Source organism: Somniosus microcephalus, chromosome 21, assembly GCF_052327205.1.
Source record: "Somniosus microcephalus isolate GS21.2 chromosome 21, FLI_Smic_1.0, whole genome shotgun sequence".
Classification (NCBI taxonomy): Eukaryota; Metazoa; Chordata; class Chondrichthyes; order Squaliformes; family Somniosidae; genus Somniosus; species Somniosus microcephalus.
Genome location: NC_141007.1, coordinates 18,970,700 through 18,981,638, shown reverse-complemented (window position 1 = coordinate 18,981,638; position 10,939 = coordinate 18,970,700). Strand labels below are relative to the sequence as shown.

At 45.7% G+C, this 10,939-nt stretch overlaps 1 protein-coding gene across 2 annotated transcripts in view; it reads right to left on the bottom strand.

Annotated features, from left to right (window-relative positions):
• Window positions 1-1,574: 1,574 nt before the first annotated feature.
• LOC147102633 (serine/threonine-protein kinase SBK1-like) overlaps window positions 1,575-10,939 on the bottom strand; it is a 35,564-nt gene continuing 26,199 nt past the window's right edge. Inside the window, exons 1-3 of one of the 2 annotated variants that reach the window (XM_085963312.1) lie at window positions 7,817-8,009; window positions 6,746-6,948; window positions 1,575-6,053 (exon numbers count right to left, since the gene is read on the bottom strand). In XM_085963312.1, the coding sequence (XP_085819438.1) occupies window positions 5,268-6,053; window positions 6,746-6,948; window positions 7,817-7,961 (1,134 nt within the window). In that variant the 5' untranslated portion in view covers window positions 7,962-8,009 and the 3' untranslated portion in view covers window positions 1,575-5,267. Of the gene's footprint in view, window positions 6,054-6,745; window positions 6,949-7,816; window positions 8,010-10,939 lie in introns of those variants that run through there. The other variant, XM_085963311.1, reaches the window with a different exon arrangement.

Genomic DNA, 10,939 nt, shown 5'->3' with positions numbered 1-10,939 from the left:
TCATGCACTGTGCTCTCTCCCTATCTCTGTCATGCACTGTGCTCTCTCCCTATTTCTGTCATGCACTGTGCTTTCTCCCTATTTCTGTCATGTACTGTGCTTTCTCCCTATTCTGTCATGCACTGTGCTCTCTCCCTATTTCTGTCATGCACTGTGCTCTCTCCCTATTTCTGTCATGCACTGTGCTCTCTCCATTTTCTGTCATGTACTGTGCTTTCTCCCTATTCTGTCATGCACTGTGCTCTCTCCCTATTCCTGTCATGTACTGCGCTCTCTCCCTATTCCTGTCATGCACTGTGCTCTCTCCCTATTTCTGTCATGGGCTGTGCTCTCTCCCTATTTCTGTCATGTACTGTGCTCTCGCTATTTCTGTCATGCAGTGTGCTCTCTCCCTATTTCTGTCATGCACTATGCTCTCTCCCTATTTCTGTCATGGGCTGTGCTCTCTCCCTATTCTGTCATGTACTGTGCTCTCTCCCTATTTCTGTCATGCACTGTGCTCTCTCCCTATTCTGTCATGTGCTGTGCTCTCTCCCTATTTCTGTCATGCACTGTGCTCTCTCCCTATTCTGTCATGTACTGTGCTCTCTCCCTAATTCTGTCATGTACTGTGCTCTCTCCCTATTTCTGTCATGCACTGTGCTCTCTCCATTTTCTGTCATGTACTGTGCTTTCTCCCTATTCTGTCATGCACTGTGCTCTCTCCCTATTCCTGTCATGTACTGCGCTCTCTCCCTATTCCTGTCATGCACTGTGCTCTCTCCCTATTTCTGTCATGGGCTGTGCTCTCTCCCTATTTCTGTCATGTACTGTGCTCTCGCTATTTCTGTCATGCAGTGTGCTCTCTCCCTATTTCTGTCATGCACTATGCTCTCTCCCTATTTCTGTCATGGGCTGTGCTCTCTCCCTATTCTGTCATGTACTGTGCTCTCTCCCTATTTCTGTCATGCACTGTGCTCTCTCCCTATTCTGTCATGTGCTGTGCTCTCTCCCTATTTCTGTCATGCACTGTGCTCTCTCCCTATTCTGTCATGTACTGTGCTCTCTCCCTAATTCTGTCATGTACTGTGCTCTCTCCCTATTTCTGTCATGCACTGTGCTCTCTCCCTATTTCTGTCATGGGCTTTGCTCTCTCCCTATTTCTGTCATGCACTGTACTCTCTCCCTATTTCTGTCATGCACTGTGCTCTCTCCCTATTTCAGTTATGCACTGAGCTCTCTCCCTATTTCTGTCATGGGCTGTGCTCTCTCCCTATTCTGTCATGTACTGTGCTCTCTCCCTATTCCTGTCATGTACTGTGCTCTCTCCCTATTCTGTCATGTACTGTGCTCTCTCCCAATTCCTGTCAAGCACTGTGCTCTCTCGCTATTCTGTCATGTACTGTGCTCTCTCCCTATTTCTGTTATGGGCTGTGCTCTGTCACTATTTCTGTCATGTACTGTGCTCTCTCCCTATTTCTGTTATGGGCTGTGCTCTCTCACTATTTCTGTCATGCACTGTGCTTTCTCCCTATTTCTGTCATGTCATCTGCACTCTGTTCCTTTTTTGTATCAAAGGGACTCGACCAAGGGGAGGTTGTTTTTAGGTAATTTTAATCAAATTATAAAGAAAGTCTTACAGGAAGACAAATTGTATTGCAACCATTGAATCGATCGTACGGCTCCGGGAAGAGCTCAGGAAACATTTTAGCTAAGAGCTAAAACTCTGGATACTAAAAGGACGCATCGCTGTCACAAACCACAGACAGTTAAAACCACACACCATTCACTGAGGAACGAAACTTCGAGGAGTTTTGAACAGAAACACACCCACTGCACTGAAATTCAAACACTAGGTTCGGTGGCTTAATGGCCCCTACTACATCTTGGAGACTGGGTCTACGGTGGGAGGTCCTCGCTGCTCTATGGGAGTTTTGCACTGTCTACAAGAAGCAATTGAGTGCATTTCTAATGCGGGATGACGGACATTGACCATCAAGGTTGATTGGCACCTCTGCCATTCATTAACACAAAGCATGGCATCAGTCGACTAAGATTCCCTGTTCAAATATAGTCTTTGCAAAGTTCTCGCCGCTTTTGCCCACTGGTCTTCGTTGGACGTTTTCGTTCAAGAATTATTTCTTTTAAAATTTCTCTTTTAGGATTGTGCAGCAGTCCGTTGGTCCTTTTGCCCTCTGCCCTCTCGCTGATGGGTGGGCTCAAATGGGGCGATGGCGGCAAAGGGAGAGAGAGTGGACTGTAGGCCCATCACCCCCAAGGTCACGTAAACCAAACCTCGCTGGACCGGCCTGTCCTCCAGCCCCTCCTCACAGAGTTCCAGCTGAGTGACACTCTCGAGAGTCTTTGTGCAATTAATACAAACGCAGAGCACATCAAGTAATGTGTAAAGCTCTCTTTACGACGTCAGTTTCAAAGCCCTATGTTTTCATTATTCAGATCAATAAAAAAAATAGATATGACAATCCATTGTAAAATTATGTGTTAAATATGTGGTACTATATAGAATGTATTGCACATATGTTAACATTAGAAACACTTTTTTTGTAAGCACAGTGAAGATCCATCAGGATTGTGGATCTGTTAGATACACAAACTTAAATATATTTGTTTTATGCGGGGCAGGTGGCGGGGGGAATTATTGATAGGTAACAGGATTTCTAAGTCTAGAAGTCAAAACCATAGCAACAGCCTAGCAACTGTAAGCATGGTAAAGTGTTGTACAGGAAACTTTGTGATATCCGGCACCGACAGGACCGGCGTGTTGCCGATCTATCAAAACTGCCGGACATACAAAGTTAATGTTGAAGCATACGGAGGTTTTCATCTCCGTATCTGACAACAAACCCTGTTGCTTAGCAACAACTTCTAAAGAGTCGGCTGCAGCTGCAAGCGTCTCTCGCTGAAGCTGTTGCTATAGCTACAGACCTTGCAGTGCCTGACTGGGAAAAAAAAAGAACGAGAACTAAAAAAACTTATAGAAAATGGCTCCTGATTTTTGCCGTTAGATCGAGTATTCCGGACACACAACCTCAGATAAACCAAAGTTTCCTGTAATGCCAAAAGGTCAACTGTCCCCTCAAATGGTTGCTACAAGTCGGATCGTGTAGATGTCTTTACTGCTCGCTAACTCTTGCTCTAGCGGCCTGAGATACAATAGACCCAATGGCCTTTCCTCATCCTGTTTTTTTTTTTACGCTGTTAACTGGATTCCTTCCCAGCAGGCAAAGTTGATATTCAACAATCTGATTGGCCGGCAGGCCTTTTGTTAAGTTTAATGTAAAAGTACACAGTGCCCGTTAGCCGGCTTGGCAGAAGGCAAGAGGATCGGCTGACTGGAAGATACTGACTGACAATGCCAACTGGTCCCAGAAGGACCATGCCAACTGCCCACAGCTGAGAGAATGAGCTTCATCACAAGAACAACAATGGGGGTGTCATTTTAAGACCCCTTTACTAACACTGGACACATAACTCATTTGCCGCCACCCACTGTAAAATTACACATATGCCTGTAAGCTGTTCTGGCCTCAGTAACAATGATATGTAAAGCCAGATCTCCCAGACTCCATCACCTTCAGACCAAAACACATGAAGAACAATGAATGAGAATTTCCTAACTGCAGGTGTCACTCCATAGTCTGAGCTCAGTGCTCCTCACCCACAATCCATGCACCAAACGTGATTGAGTCTGAGAGAGATAATAAAATCACATGCCCCACCAGAGAAGTCTCATGTTAATCACCCTTTAGACTATATCTGGAGTTGGCTGCCATTTAATGGGTGGACTATATAGGGCGCCCATCATCTGGGCTTCATAAAGCAGAGGGTTGACTCAACTCTTTTGGACATTTTGTGGAGCAAGTGCTTGTTGAATTGAGTGAGTTTCATTGCAGTCTCCTTCTCCTGTCCCTTTAACCCAAAACGCACCGAATGTCTTCTGCATTCATTTCTCATTATTCCAAACTAGCCTTCTCCATCTTCTGGTCTCTCGACAGATAAGCTCCCCGTGAACCAGTGGGTTAGCTGGCCAACACAGACACTGGTGATTACACATGAGCTCACCACTAGCATAATCCTCACTGTTACAGATGCGGTGAAGCAGAAACCGGTACGGTGGGCAGGGACCAAGCCTGTTCAGGCCTCACTGTTATGGTCACAGTGGGACACAGAAGGAGAGGCGATGCAGCAACGAGCCTTCTCAAGCACACAGTGATGCAAAAGAGAGACATACAGCACAGAAACAGGCCATTCATGCCTGGACGACGGGGGTTGTTGGGGGGCGGTGGGTGGGGAAATATTTGGGGAGATTTGAGTACTTTGGAGCTTCACTAATAATAATTATTTTTAAATTGTCACAAGAGGACATCCCTTTGCCTGTGATTGTTGCACTGGGCTAATTGATCTCTTGACTTCTGTAATTCTAGCAATTATCTCAAATGTTATTTGTTTATGTTCAATAAGTATTGACTTCATAGTGTTGTAAAGTCAGGCCATTACTGGTTATTAAATGAGATGTTAGGACATTTAGCAGCTTAACATGCTGGCAGTGCCAGGGGGAAGGGTAGATAGAGGCTGAAGGCTGCAAGGTGAAAAAAAGGTTAAAGTTGACATTTTAAAATTCAGAAAGAACAAATTAGCATGATCTGATACGGGAAGTCACAGTCATATTAGTGAAAGGCTAGTGTAAATAATGAAGACTTGTGCCGAGTGATCACCCCTCCCGGTGAACACTACCCAGCCCTTAGGAAGAAAGTCATCTGAACAGTAGCAGCTGCCACAACTTGATCATTGGGCAATACCCTTAACTTTCGCTCTTAACATATAATAAAAAAAACGGATCCTTGCACAGGAACCGATCCTAATCGGTCGAGATCCTCGCTACGGTTGTGCCCAGTTCTTGGGACCGTTGTGCTGCTTCCTCTCTTGCTGTCCACCCATTGCGTCAACACGAATTGAGCATATTGCTTTAAAAGTGTTAGGACTGGGCCAAGTGCCACGCCATGGCACCTCTCACTTTGAATGGCCCAAAGACACAAAGCAACTCAGTCACAACTGGTAAGAATCAGCTTAGGGTGAAGGCTCCGAAGAGCCATGTCTGACACAAAGCCCCACTGGAAGTCTGAGTCTGAGCCCCAGTCGGCAGTTCGCGTTGACTCCAGAAGCAACAAACGACCATTTCCTTCGGTAATAATAAGTTTGTTACTCTTTAAAACACGTTTCCTATCACATTTAAAGCCGCCCACATCTTGGACACAGTACAGTGTAATCTAGACGCAGATCTCAATGGGTGTGGCAACCGGAATCCTGGTGTTGCTGCTCTCCCTCGATACTCTCTCGTAGCTGCTGGTAGATGAGAGGGAGCTAGATGTTGTCATGGAGGAGAAGCGTGAGGATGGCGTTTCCACGGCAATGGTGTTCTTGCCAACATTGCACACAGGGGACAGGCTCTGTTGCTTCATCCTGGCCACCAGGTCTTCTTCAGAGGACGAGCTCACATCAGCAATGCTATTGCTACAATCTGTGTCCAGCATCCACCGATAACTCAGGTACCTGAAGATCTCCTTGACAGAGCATCTCCTCTCTGGTTCAACAGGCAGAAGTTTCCGGAACATGCGGAGAGCATCGTCGGTGAACCGCCTCCATTGTGATGGCACGCTGGATCCTCTGCGCTTCTGCCATCTCACAAACTCATCGTAGAAAGAGTCTGAAAGTAGGGCTTTCTCCCAGGGGAAATTTCCTGTGAGCATGCAGAAGAGCAGCACCCCAAAAGCCCAGACATCAATGCTGTAATCCACTGAGAAGCCCTCATGTTTGGAGGCATCGCAGAGCTCTGGGGCAGTGTAAGGGATGGTACCACTCACCCGCTTGACAGGAGTGCCAGCCCGACGAGTCATCCCAAAATCAGACAGTTTAACCTTGCGGCACTCCTTGTCAAAGATGAGGATGTTCTCTGGTTTGATGTCACGGTGAACCAGCTTCCTGCTGTGAAGATAGTCCAGAGCTAAGGCAACTTGGTGCACACAGCGCTTGGCAATCTGTTCAGGAAGGCCAACCTTTGTGAGAAAACAATAAAGCATATGTTACCAATATTGTACTCCTCATCAACTACACGTGACTTCAGACACAGGAACATTGGGATGTAGGACCTCAAACCTAACACTAATGGGTTGGAGGACCCCAAATCCAAGGATAATGAGATGGAGGCCCAGAGCTAGTGAGATGGAGAGTCTTGAGTCCAGGGAGCGTGGAAAAGAGAACTTGAAACCTAATGATGGTGGGATGAAGGAATTCCAAACCAGCGATAGTGGGATGGAGACCTCAAATTAAGGAAGGTGGAATGGACAATTCTAAAAACTAGATGTTAGATTGGAGGATCATAAACCCAAGAAAAATGGGATGGAGAACCTCAAACTTAGGGATAATGGGATGGAAGGCCTGAAATTCAGGAATAGCGGAATAGAGGAATTCAGACTTAGGACTAATGGGAATGGGTGACCTGGGTATAACATAACAAGTCTTCAAACTTAAGTATAACGAGATAACAGATTTCAAGCAATGATTCTCCATTTTACCTTAATTTAAAGAAAACCCTCATACACTTATTTTTAACCATGAGTTTATAAATGAACGAGTCTTGCACAAAGTAGATAACTGGATAGCAGAAAATGGCCAAAAGAAGTAAAGGAAGCGACAGAGAAGGTACAACATTGTTTGGTGTCTGATTGCTGATGAAGGTGTTGTGTACCTGGGGAGGAATGATGTCAAACAGGTCCCCCGCAGTCGCATATTCCTGGGCAAACACATAATACTCATCGGTTTCAAAGGCTATCCCAAACATGTCAATGATGAAGGGTGAAGCTGACAGATAGAGGGAGATGCTGTACTCTCTGAGGAAGCTCTTCAGTTTGGTCGTCTTCTTCCTCAGGAACTTCAAGGCCATTTTGGTACCTGGAGCGAGAAAAGAATAAAGTGGATAATTTTATTCACTGACCCATCGTTTACATGCATGCCATTCGACCTGAGGAACCTTGGGTCCAATTTTAACTTTTTTGGATACATGAGTTTTTTTGCACTGTTGGCGATGAATGGGGTTGGTGGGGGTGAGGGGGGGAGGGGGTGTTGGGGGAATCTAGGCCCAGACATTCAGTATGTTAGAGAGTTAGATAAGTCTGTGGAGGGGCAATCACAGAATCACAGAAACCCCACAGTGCGGATAGAGGCCATTTCGGCCCATCGAGCCTGCACCGACACATATCCCACCCGATCCCCGTAACCCCTACACCAACACATATCCCACCCTATCCCCGTAACCCCACGTATTTAATCCCCCTAACACTAAGGGTTAATTTATCATAGCCAATCAACCTAACCCGCACATCTTTGGACTGTGGGAGGAAACCAGAGCACCCGGAGGAAACCCACGCAAACACGGGGAGAATGTACAAACTCCACACAGACAGTCACCCGAGGCCAGATTCGAACCCGGGTCCCTGGCGCTGTGAGACAACAGTGCTAACCACTATGCCACCGTGCTGCCCTCTATGCCACCGTGCTGCCTCTCGAATCAGGTTAGGAAGAGAAATAAGAGAATAATGTGGGGAGTGTGCAACATAGCGAACAGCCACCAGAAACCCTCCCACCCATGAATGGGCCATGGGCCTTCTTGAGGTATTTGCAGCAGGCTGCAGGATTTTAAACAGGAAATGGGTATATCGCATTGCCTCCATAGCAACAGTCATTGCCCTTAATAAAAGGAATTCATTCTGTATGTTTTGACATAGGAGGCACTGTATAAATGTGAGTATTTATTACTTACAAAGGAATGCAGGCCCACTCCAACTGAATGACGTCTGCACTATTATACACAGAGTATAATCAGGAACAAGATCTTTTATTGGAGTTTCTGGTACTCCTGCAGCACCGTGCTGGTTCTTAAAGCAAAGTAAATGCCTGTCAACCATAGATCAATACATGCTGCATGGCATCCATTGAGTATTCAGACTGTAGGCTTTCCTAACAGCCCGTCCTGTATTTTTTGGTATGAAAGAAAGGACAATGCCTTATCACATCTCTCAGAAATGTCTCAAAAATGCTTTGCGCGCAATGAATTTGTTTGGAATGCGGTGACTGACAGTTGTTACGTGGGCAGGTCAGATTAATGTAGGGAAATGTGAGGTTATTCACTTTGGTAGGAAGAATAGAAAAACAGAATATTTTTTTAAATGGTGAGAAACTTTCAAATGTTGGTGTTCAGAGAGATTTGGGTGTCCTTGTGCAAGAAACACAGAAAGCTAGCATGCAGGGACACCAAGCAATAAGGAAGGCAAATGGCATGCTGGCCTTTATTGCAAGGGGGTTGGAGTATAAGAGTAAGGAAGTCTTGCTACAATTGTACAGGGCTTTGATGAGACCACACCTGAAGTACTGTGCACAGTTTTGGCCTCCTTATCTGAGGAAGGATATACTTGCCTTGGAGGCGGTGCAACAAAGGTTCACTAGATTGATTCCTGGGATGAGAGGGCTGTGATGAGAGATTGTGTAGAATGGGCCTATACTCTCTGGAGTTTAGAAGAATGAGAGGTGATCTCATTGAAACATACAAGATTCTGAAGGGGATTGACAGGGTAGATGCCGAGAGGTTGTTTCCCCTGGCTGGAGAGTCTAGAACTAGGCGGCATAGTCTTAGGATAAGGGGTCGGCCATTTAAGACTGAGATGAGGAAGAATTTCTTCACTCAGAGGGTTGTGAATCTTTGGAATTCTCTGCCCCAGAGGGCTGTGAATGCTGAGTCTTTGAGTATATTCAAGGCTGAGAACGATAGAGTTTTGGACTCTAGGGAAATCAAGGGATATGGAGATTGGGCGGGAAAGTGGAGTTGAGGTCGATGATCAGCCATGATCTTATTGAATGGCGGAGCAGGCTCGAGGGGCCGTATGGCCTACTCCTGCTCTTATTTCTTATGTTCTTACGTAATCAGGCCACGTGACAGTGTTTCCGTGGTTACACTGACAATGGGATTGGCTCACAGCTCCTCAAGCCAACTCAAAGTGCGGCCCTAATTCTGAAGAGGGCAACTATGCTGCCTCTGTACGGCCTGCAACTTCCTGAGGCGAGGCTCCTGCCAGCAACGTAAACTCAGGAAATGATCCCACCAGAGTCCATTCAGACTACAAGCTTGGATATTCCAGTGTCCAAAATTGGATCCAATGGAGTCAATATAGAAAAGCTCTACCTCCAGAAACACAGGTCATGTTTTGTAAATATATTCTCATCTTCTATAATACATTAAAAATCTTTTGTCTGTGCTCACTTTCTGTGTACAAAACCTTACTTCCTGTTGTCACACATTTGTGTCTTCTTTGCCATTATAAATTCCCATGTCCCCATTTCTAATGGAAATTGCCAATGTAAACTTTACATGCTGTAATTATACCCTCCTACCAGCAGTGATGCTCTAGCACCTCATATTGCATCTCCCAGCTACTCAGTCTGTACTGCAGAGAAATTCCTATTCTCCAACCAACTCTACTTCTCTGCTTCCCAAATTGCCATTAAGTTAAATAATATAAAATCAAAGTATTACATAAAAATGTCTGATTAGAAACCTTATACCTGTTGTTGGATCCGTGGTTCAGTGGATAAATAATCCCACGGATGCTGTACATTAACAAATAACAGGTCTTTACTGGAGGAGGGTAATCTCTAGACTGGTGGTACAGAGGCATGCGCAAAGCTTATATACCGGTGTGGTCACTGCCGGTACTATAGTATACAGGAGCTGTAAAAGTAGTTCTGACTTAAAGGCACATACACTACAATTCCTCCCCTTTTAGATCAGTAATACCCCTTAATATTCAAATAACAATTAACATTTTTAACATGTACATTAAACAACAAAAGTCCATTTATAGATTCAGTCTTTGGGGTGGCTTCCTGACCCTTTCGGGATAGCACCTTTCCAGAGGTTCTTGTTCTTGGTGCAGAGGCGATTCTGACCCCTTTTTATTGGGTAGTCCATCGGGGTCCACTGCTACTGGGTCTGAAGTAGAGGCTACCGGTATGTCGGGTTCAACCCCAGGTACTCGAGACATGGGGTTGACGCGTTCCTGTGACGCTAAGATCTGATCGACGTGGCGTCTCACAATGTTCTCCCCGACATCCACTGTGTACATTAATGGCCCCTGCCTTGTACATATCGTTCCGGGTTGCCACTTCTCTGTTCGATAGTCACGGGCCAAGACTGGTTGCCCTACATTGAAGCTCCTTGTCGGCTTCTCATTGATGTGCTGGAATTGTTTGTCCTCAACATTTCTTCGCATATTTGGTCTGAGCAAGTCCAGACGAGATCTCAACCTTCGGTTAAAGAACATCATGGCCGGGGTCTGGTTGGTAACTGCATATGTCGTGTTTCGGTAGGCTAATAAGAAATTGTCCATCTTATGCTGTAGTGGAATTTCATCGTCGCACATGGCCTTTATCGCCTTCTTAAAGGTTTGTACGAACCTCTCAGCCAATCCATTTGTGGCTGGGTGATACGGGGCGGATGCCTTACCCCATTCCTTTTCATGAATTTTTGGAACTCGTCGGACACAAACTGTGGTCCATTATCAGAGCAATTCTGCTCTGGCAAACCGTTTCTGGCAAATATGGTCCGTAGGACTGCAATCGTTTTCTCTGTAGTGGTTGAAGACATCTTTATCACCTCAGGCCACTTTGAATGAGCATCCACTGCTATTAAGAACATTGAGTCCATGAATGGACCAGCGAAATCAATATGCACCCATTGCCATGGAGAGGAGGGCCACTCCCATGGGTGTAGAGGGGCATGTGGTGGTGCATTTTGGACCTTCTGGCATCCTAAGCAGCTCTTAGTTAGGTCTTCGATTTGTTGATCGATTCCCGGCCACCACACATAAGCCCTAGCAAGGCTTTGCATTTT